Source organism: Myotis brandtii, unplaced genomic scaffold, assembly GCF_000412655.1.
Source record: "Myotis brandtii unplaced genomic scaffold, ASM41265v1 scaffold725, whole genome shotgun sequence".
Classification (NCBI taxonomy): Eukaryota; Metazoa; Chordata; class Mammalia; order Chiroptera; family Vespertilionidae; genus Myotis; species Myotis brandtii.
The window spans coordinates 449,894-459,841 of record NW_005370862.1 but is presented as its reverse complement, the minus strand read 5'-3'; the positions used below and the strand labels follow the sequence as shown (position 1 = coordinate 459,841).

The window sequence follows — 9,948 nt, the reverse complement described above, 5'->3', positions numbered from 1 at the left end:
GGGGGAAGGCACATGGGGGCACCTGGGGGAGGGCACATGCGGGGCAAGTGCTTCTTGCAAGTCCAATGCTCTTGACTAATCTCTAAGATACAGCGACCTCAGATGATTCCTTTTATTCCAATTTCTATGCTATTAATGCAAAACATGTTGTGATCACAAATCCTAGACCTTGGCCTCCTAGTGTTTATTTTAATTTAATGGCAAAGAAACTTCTCAGTCCTCTCCAGGATCCAAGCTGTCCTTCTCACAGCTTCTGTCACATCCCTGGGCAGCAACACGACCACCTGGGAACAAAGCCACACACGCGCACACTGCGCCGCGCTGCCGGTCCGGCTCCGCGTCCTGCCTGGAGAGCCTGCTCCGTCCACACCACAGATTGCGGAGAGTCATTTCCGTGTGAAGCCACAATCTTCCCAACCGGCTCTCAGGGAGTCAAGTCACATCGTGAGAGGCGCGGAAGCCATCACCGCCCATTCACGGCCCGCGTGCCCAGCATGCTAACGAGGCGCAGGCCCTGCCTGCGGCCCAGAGCCGACGCGGGGACATGCCAGGTCAGCGCCCACACCAGCAGGGGACCAGCCCCGGGCCCACCCCCCTTTCCTGCAACAACGCCGTTCACTAGGAACACCCCACACCCTGGAAAAGGCACCCTCGTGAAATGCGGGGGTGGCTGCGACGTGCTTCCCCATCTCCAGGGAAAGCAAGACCGGCCAGAGCTCGAACGCGTGGAAGGCCCAGGACACTTGGGATTCACATATTTCATACAATCTCATTTACTATGTTGGTGGGTACAGGTTGCTGTTAAAAAGATACAACTTGGTGCTTAAAAAGATGCAACGTATCCTACAGAATTATGTATCCTGGTAACTCCTTATTAAGCAAAGCTATTGCTTCATAAAAAGCTATAAATGCTTAATAAAAGCTATAAGTGTTTATTTGCATGGGGCATACTTCCGAAACAGGCTTTGCGTTGGTCGGTGACAAAGGACTTGTAGAACAAGAATGAGAACGGAAATAGGAAGAGAAAGAGAGAGAGAAACACACCACTTGGCACCTGGGCGACATCATCACCAGAAATAAACAACTTTCCCGACAAGGTTTCTATGGGCTAAAGCAGCGGTGGCCAACCTTTCGGACCTCACAGACACTAGCGGTCCACGGACCCGGCTGGCGACCGCTGGGCTAAAGAACTAGAGTAAGGCCCGGCTGGTGTGGCTCAGTGGTTGAGCATCGAACTATCAACCAGGAGATCACAGTTGATTCCCGGTCAGGGCACGTACCTGGGCTGTGGGCTCGATCCCCAGTAGGGGGTGTGCAGGAGGCAGCCGATCAATGATTCTCTCTCATCGTTGATGTATCTCTCTCTCTCCCCCTCTCCCTTCCTCTCTCTCTCTTTTTTTTAAAGAAGCCTGTCCTCTTCTTGCCTTGAGGTTTTTCCTCCAGAAGAGCACCAGAGGAAGTCTTCACATTTCCTCTGAGCCTTAGCTCTAAGTGTAGGCTCCAGTGCATTTTATGAAGTTAAATCAGGAAATAAGAGGAAAGAGAGCAGGCAGAGGGCCCAGTGACCCAGAAGGTACAAAGGACCAAGCCACACACACGCTGGTGGTCAGCCCGGCCAGGACCTCCGCGGGAACATCCCCGTGCCCCAGGCGTGGGCCGCCCCAGCCCCTCATCCACAAGTGAGGATGCAGGAAAATGCAGGCAGCAGCCCGTGTCTGGGCCACAGGGAGCAGAACCAAGCTGTGTCTTTCAGCCAGAACACCCCTCGGTAGGTTTCACGCTGCCTCCATGTAGGCTCCAGTGCATTTTATGAAGTTAAATCAGGAAGAAGAGGAAAGAGAGCAGGCACACAGAGGGCCCAGTAACCCAGAAAGTACAAAGGACCGAGCCACACACACACTGGTGGTCGGCCCAGCCAGGACCTCTGCGGGAACATCCCCGCGCCCCAGGCGTGGGCCACCCCAGCCCCTCATCCACGCGTGAGGACACAGGAAAATGCAGGCAGCAGCCCGTGTCTGGGCCACATGGAGCAGAACCAAGCTGTGTCTTTCAGCCAGAACGTCCCTCGGTAGGTTTCACACTGCCTCCGACAAATGAGGAAGGTGACGGGATTATGCAAAGGGGTTACGCTTTCAAGAAAACTGCCTGACAAGGGTAACGTATTCATTCAGTCGGTCCAAGAAGAAAGAAAATGATTAGTGGAAGGGGTAAGGAGATAATGCGGGGGAAGGGAAGGTATTCCTCAGGTCAAATCATTAACATTCTTATTACTTGGAGCGGGGTTGGAAGAAAACCTGTCCGAGAATGCAGAGTTGAGGATAAGACAGAACCATTAGGTCTACATTTAAAGAAAACCCGAGATGCTTCTTTGCAATCCTCTCCACAGAAGCGAGTGATTGCCTCCCCGGACAGACAATCAGGCATCCTGAAGGCGACAATGCCGCTGATTGCCGAGGGCTTGGTGCGCACCTGAATGGCAAACCGGGAGGCTCCGCCTTCCCTTCTCACGATCTGTGGCCTCAGCCAGATGTCAACTACCACCCTCCTTGTAAGGGCTCCCTCTTCCTGTCTTGTAACGGAGCTGTTTTAATTGGGTGCAGCCTCCACTTCTTCCGGCGAGGGGGAGAGAATCCAGAAGGGGCAAGGCCTACGGACCGCGACTAAGGGGACAGTTTAATGGTTGTCAGGGTTCCGCTCACCGTGCTGTGTGAAGAGGTCACTGTGGATGATCTCGATCAAGCAGTACAGCTTCTGGATGGTCAGCAAGCCCACGGGAACGTTGAGGATGAAATCAGTAAACATCTTGCTGTGAGAAGGAAAAAGAAAAGCGTTTAGGGAAAAACAGCTAAACGGTCCAAAGTGTCAACGAGACAGTGTGAAGATGCAAGGTCATTCAGGGGTCATTGAATGCCACCAGAATGTTGGCTAATGCCCATTATACAATGTGGGGCAAAATCTTGTCCCAAAAATGATACTTTAAAATGTCACTGCTTCATTTCACACCCACTGAAATGGCTATAGTATAAAACAGCGGCCGCCAACCGGTGGTCCGTGCACCACTGGTGGTCCGTGAGGTCCGACAGGTTGGCGCCCGCTGGTATAAAAGACCGGCAATAACGAGTGTTGGCCGGGATGTGGAGACACTGGAACCCTCGGACCGCGCTAGTGGGATGTACGACGGTGCAGCTGCTTCAGAAAGCACGTTGGCAGCTCTTCAAAATGTTGACAAGTTACCCTCCGAGCCAGTGTTTCCACTCCTAGGCATGTGCCCAAGAGAAAGGAAAATGTTTATCTACACAAAACCGTGCGCATGAACCGCAGCAACATGGCTCACGGCACGGGGGGGAGGGGAGGCAGCAACATGGCTCATGGCACGGGGGGAGGGGAGGCAGCAGCGGGAGGGTGCATACACTGCACACAATGCACCCCTCCAATTCCCCCCTTGCAGGAATGAAACTCGGACACGGCCCACAACGTGGATGTGCCTTGAAAACATCACGCTAAGTGAAAGGAGACACTCACAACGGGCCACACAGTGTACGACCCCATGCGCCTGAAATGCCCAGAAAAGGCCCATCTATCGATGCAGAGAGCAGCTGAGCGGTTGCTGGTGGGAGCGGGGAATGACTGGGAATGGGTACCAGGGGTCTTACTGGGCAATGAAACTATTCTAAGATCCTGTTATGGTGAGGGGCCCACACCTCCGCAAAAAAACTGGAAACTGTATAATTGAATGCGCTAACACGGGTGAACTTTATAACACATACATCACATCTCAGTAGCAAGGGTGTTAAGAACTTACTTTTACAGATACCAAAAATACTTCTGAAGGAGTGTTAAGAGTTCTTGTTAGTAACCAAAGAAAGGCAAATTAAAACTGTGAGATCCTTCCTCACCAATCACGTTGTCAGAGCTTGATACAGTAATAATTCCAAGTATTGGCAAAGTTTAGAAAGACAGATGCCAATACATACAGGTTTAGTATGACCTTTTCGAGGGCAACTGGACGATAGCCATTAAAAATCTTTTAAGAACATGCAAGACCTAGTAATTCCACTTCTGTTTATGCTAATGATGTAAATAAGGGCAGATGCTACAATTAAGCTATAAAAAATTGTATCCTAGCATATTTCACAATAATTAAAAACTGAACAGCCCTAGTCAGTTTGGGCTTATTGGACAGAGTGTCGGCTTGCGGACTGAAGGGTCCCAGGTTCAATTTCGGTCAAAGGTACATGCCTGGGTTGTGTACTTGATCCCCAGTAGGGGGCATGCAGGAGGCAGCCGATCAATGATTCTCTCTCATCATTGATTTTTTTTTCTCTCTCTCTCTCTCCCTTCCTCTCTAAAAATCAATTAAAAAATATATTTTTAAAAAATAAAATAAAGAATAAACTGGACACGGTGTACCACCCGTCAGTACAGCCTGGCGGCCTGTCCTCTGTGGTCACGAAGCCTGCGTTGGCCTGGAAGCAATGCCGCTCACCAACGAGGGCGCCAATAGCAACTGCCTTAGCATAAAGGGGGCTGGTAATAGCACTATGTCACGCCACTGCTGTCAAGATGAACTGAATGCCACGTGGAAAGTGCTCTGTGGGAGCCTTTCGCGTGTGCAGGAAGCACACAATCGATGTGTCTACTGTTGGTACTTGGATAAGGGACGGCCAGTGGAGGGGGCGCACCGTGGAAGTCATTAGAGGTGATGACGCGGACGATGATCCGTGCGGTGGGAAAGCAGGACGTCTTACCTGCAGGGGCCGACGGGAGACAGTGACCACGGTGCTGGGTGTTAGGGGTGCGTGTATGCGGGGAGCACAAAAGAACCAAAAGGGTCCAGGGACAGTAAGTGTGATTTGTTCTCCTGTCATCTCTTGTTTCATCCAAACATGAATCAAGTTTCTAAGCAGGAAAAAGTACACAGTCTTCAATGTCTTCTTCGTTTTTAATCAGCCGAGAAGGTGTGCGTCCCATGGACGGCACACACTGAGACGGCCCCGGGGGCGCCTGGATGTCCTGCGGGCCCCGAGCTTCCTTACCTGAGCTCTTTGGGATCAAACACCAATTTCACGTCGTTGACGATCGTTGGCAGGTACTTCAGCGCTGCCCCCTGCAAACCAAGACCAAAGGAGACTGCTGAGCCTCGTGTCGTTGGGCAAATATTAACACAGATTTATAATTACTGTGCGGAACCACACGCAGACCGCGAAGAGGATGAGTGCGCGCAGGGTGAGCGGCTGACGGCTGATGAAGAAAGAGCAGAGGAAAAAACCGATGACCCACACACCGGCGATCTGCTACAACCTCAACACAGAACGCTGACAGCAATATCAACAGAGGCCCACATTTAGTGCCTGCTGACCAAACGCCCGCACTGCGCGTTTCCTCCTCAGCCTGGCACGGCGACGACACGGGAAGGCCTGTGCCCTCAGCAGCACCCTCGCCCGTCCGATCCCTGCACGCTCTCGTGTTCAGCAATTAAAACGACTGTGTTTGTTCCACTGCAAAACTGTCCTCCCATATCCATACAGCCCATATATCCGTGCCTCTGATATCCGGGCTGCCCATATATCCGTGCCTCTGATATCCGGGCTGCCCTTATATCCGGGCCTCTGATATCCGTACAGCCCTTACATCCGTGCCTCTGATATCCGTGCTGCCCTTAAGTAGGAACCATTTTTTCCTGTAGTAATTTGACCCCCTATATTGCTATGATGTATCTTCTAGAAAACCTACACTTGCAAAAACAATAGAGTGATGGTAATAATGTTGCGATCCACTATGCCAGGACCCTGGTACAATGTATCTTTAATCCCCTCAGGCCTCCTACAGGAAGTGAGCAGTGTTGGGAGGTAAGGAAACCTCCATCAATTACTTTGCCCCTGATCACACAGCCAGGACTGAGCTGAGCCGGAGTTAAAGGTAGGTCTGTGGGCAGCCAGAGCCTCAGCCTCGGTCTCTATCCGGTTGGGAAAAGTGCCTGATTGTAAGTGTCCTGACTGGACGGCCTGGCCCGAGCTGTCACTCTCGGTGACCCCTCACACCAGGCCGGGCTCCCCGTCCCTGAATGAAGAGGAGGAAGATAACATCAGGCCAAACACCGCCCGGTCGCATTAAAGCGCAGAATCAAACTGAAAACAGAACAGGACGGCGATCCGAACACGGAGCACGCAACGCCCTTCACTTCAGCGATCGCTAGCCCTGCTTCCCAAGAGCAAGAACCAGTGTGAACACAATCCCTCCTTCAGGGCGCAGCTTCTGAAGAGAGCACGAAATGGACACAACTTCGTTCTGGTTTCAAACAGTCTTGCTTCGACGACCTTGAAGTTGCTTTGAAAAACTAAAAATTACTTGTCGTGACTTTTAATAATGAGCGTTTGCACGGGTGACTGCTCGGACCCCAGAGCGGCTCCGTGAGTGCGTGAGGGCCCCGAGGCGGGGAGCACCCCGCGTCCTGCATTTTATCCTGAACCCGACAGAGCGTCCCTGCCGGCAGCAACCCGATCGATTCCGGCACAGGACCAAGCAGACAGCGACAAACGAGCCGGGCGCTCCTTCTGCCCCAGGCCGCCGGGCGCTGTGTTAACCAGAGAGGCCGACGTCCCCACCCCGTGTCAGGTCGGTGCCCACAATCAACAGCGGGATCCCTGCCCAGGACCCCGGACACCTCAGAACCTGCGTGACGCCCATGCACTGAGATGCCTTCAGAGTCACCTCTTGATTCTCAAGAGACACCCCCACCCCTTCCTTTCAGGCGTCCGCATCCTCGGCTCCCGGGAGCTGGGTCCCCTCAGCTGGAGGAGCAGCCGGGACACGGAGAGGGACAGACGTGTCCCCCCGCCCCCCAAAAGGCTGACCTTCTCACAAAGCCCGTTTCATCTCCGTCGCCCACGGGCCACAGGGCTGTTCGTCCAGAATCTCAGGTTGGGGATCCGAGGCCCCGTTTGCTCTGGGGAGCCTGTGGCTTCCCTCCGTTTAGGTCGCTTCCCAAGGTGGACAGGAGAGCGCCCGCGGACAAGGGGGGGATGTGTGCTGATACCAGCCGGACAGCAGCACGCAGGGCTCCCAAACGACCTCCACTCAGTGAAGCCTCTCGCTTACAAAGGCCCCAGTGAAGTGATGGAATATTCGGCAGAATCATTCGGCAAATCGCACGTCAGGAAGGAGTCAGGATAATGGGAACAGACAGTAAATGAGAGGTATTTTCCCCCGTTTTCGTCTTATTTTTCTTATTTTTTGGTAAATCAGTTTTTTATTTAATAAAATCTTACTCAGAATGTGATATTCTTTTGAATGGGGGGTTGTGGGTTTGTCCCCCAGTGGGGGGCATGCAGGAGGTGGCCAACAGATTATGTTTCTCTGTCCCTGATGTTTCTGTCTCTCTATCCCTCTCCCCTCCTCTTTTTTTAAATTCAGTAAAGGAGCCCTAGCCAGTTTGGCTCAGTGGACAGAGCACCGACCTGTGGACCAAAGGGTCCCGGGTTCGATTCTGGTCAAGGGCACGTACTTTGGTAGCAGGCTCCTCCCAGGCCCAGGCCCTGGTCAGGGTGCGTGCAGGAGGCAACCCGTCGATGTGTTTCTCTCACATCGATGTTTCTCTCTGTCTTTCCCTCTCTCTAAAAATCAATGGAAAAATATCCTCAGGTGAGGATTAAAAAAATAATAATAAAGGGAAAAAAAAGAAAGCAGAAAATGCGAACATTTTTCTAATTGCTGGCATAGTTCACATTAAAGAAATTAAATAAACTTTATACTCTTTTCTAAGCAAATTTAATTGTCATGCATCTCATGAGAGTGCCAACTTAATCCAAACCGTAAACCAAAATAAAAAATAAAATGCACTTTCCATATAGTAGCGGTTTAATGGTGTAAGTGTCTCTCTGGCTAAAAATATTACCACTGATGATGATTAATAGACACTATTTTCGGGTAATGTTCAGGCTAGATTATTCAGTATAATTATTTTAATTAAATCCATTAGCATATCTTTATATAAGATTACAAGAGCTATCGATGATACAAAATAAGTTTTCCTTGAATAATGTATGAAGCAATTATTAATTTACATATTTCTCGGGAAAACGCACGTTAAAAGGATTCCACTTGGAGGTTTGAGCTAAAATATATAGGGCCCGCCATCCTCCATCCTCCGCTCAGACGGAAGTGCTCCGTCGCTGGGAGGTGCAGGCACCGCCTCGGGAGAGCCAGGACGGGCCAAGAGGCCTCCGCGGCCTCCACATGGGCAGACACTGGCCACCTCTCCAGATGGCCCGGGGGGAGGCGGCGCGGGTTCTGGATCGGGGCCGTTTTCCACAGCACCCTGGTCGGACGTGTGTGTTTGGTTCTTTTGGTTCAGACCCGGGAGTTGGACGGCTGGGCCACCTCTATGTTTATAAAGGTCCTGGCTGCGAAGACACAGGAAGTGAAAGCAAACTCCCGTGGAAATGCAGGCGTCAGCGGAGGGGGCCGTGGTCCCCACCACAGGCTTCCCGAGACCCCGAGCAGCAGGGAAGCGGTGACCACAGGACAGGAGCCCAGGCCAGGCCACGCCTGCGTGCCACTCCCCGTCTGAAGGGTCTCCCGCCGCCTGTGAGGGACAGCAAGGGCGGGAGGGGCCTCTGGGGGAGGGAGGCAGCAGGAGGAAGCCCACAGCCACCTGCCTGTCACTCGCACGCAGGACCTGCGTCACCCCCGCCGCCTCCCGCCACCCACCCACCTCAGACAAACCGAGAGCTGCTGGTCAGGGGGTGGAGAGAGGCCCTTTGGGGAGAGGAAACTGCAAAAGCAAAGAGGGGCCCGGCCGGCTGGGACCCCGGCAACCCCATCCCACTCCCGTACCGACCGCAGGCACCCCGGCTGCCCTGCACCCCAGACACAAACCCACCTGCAGCGGGTGGAACTGTGCCCCCCCCCGCAAACATGTCTGAGTCCCACCCCGGCCCCCGGGAACGGGAACTATAGGGAAACAGAGTCGCTGCAGATGAAATCAAATTCAGATGAGGGTGGACTAGGTGAGGGGCCTCCCGCCCAGGGCAGTGTCTCCCACGGGGGAGCAGGGGGCTGGGCGCAGAGGCGCCGGCAGGAGGGGCGCCTGTGAAGGCAGGTGGGTGGGTGGGTGGGGGGGGAAGCCAGCAGCCCCCGGGCTGGGAGACAGAGAAGGCCCCCCAGAGTCCTCGGAGGGAGCACACCCTGCCGACCCCACAGGTGCCCGAGAGGACGGTGCCTGCTGGTTGAAGCCGCCCAGATTGTGTCTGTTTTTAGGGCAGCTCTGGAAGCTCCTCCCCTGGTCCCAGACCCAAGGCAGGTCCTCCCACCGCAAGTGTTTGCTTTCACTGCCAGTCCCTTTGCAATAAGGAGCTTCGTACAATACAAACATGATCAGCTGCTCCACCCCTGGGTCTGAACCAAAAGAACTTAAAACACGCGTCCCAACCAAAATGGGGACAAGAATGTCCCCAGCAGTGCTATTCCCACAGCCCCACAGGGGGCCCACCCCGCTGTCCACCGGCGGAGGAATGGAGGGCGCACAAAATGGGCGTTGGAATGCGATGCCCCATCAAACCCAAGTACCGGCACCTCCACTACATGGCTGAACCTCGAAAACATGCTACGGAACAGAAGCCAGACACAAACGCCACACACTGCATGACATCATTGAAATGACGTGTCCATGGCTCAGGGGTGGCCAGGCTGGCGGGGGTGTTTTTTTTGGCGGGGGCTGACCCTTAGGAACAGGCGATGGAAATGGATACAGAGTGGTGACAGGGGCAGGACACTGAATGCACTAAATGTTCATTTAAAAAACAGTGAAAATGATGCATGGTAGGTTATGTACATGTCACCACAAAACATTCCATTAATTGGGGTGATAAAGAGCATTCTTCTCGTGGCGGCTAATGACACTTTTCATTAAAACAGTCACAGACCCAGAAGCATGGAACAGACTGCGGG

General features: G+C 53.1%; 1 protein-coding gene across 1 annotated transcript in view; it reads right to left on the bottom strand.

Annotated features, from left to right (window-relative positions):
- The window catches only part of DOCK1 (dedicator of cytokinesis 1), a 264,303-nt gene that overhangs the window by 186,196 nt on the left and 68,159 nt on the right, over positions 1-9,948 (bottom strand). Inside the window, exons 24-25 of the mRNA XM_014530148.1 lie at positions 5,037-5,107; positions 2,700-2,806 (exon numbers count right to left, since the gene is read on the bottom strand). Coding sequence (XP_014385634.1) covers positions 2,700-2,806; positions 5,037-5,107 — 178 coding nt within the window. The remainder of the gene's footprint in view (positions 1-2,699; positions 2,807-5,036; positions 5,108-9,948) is intronic.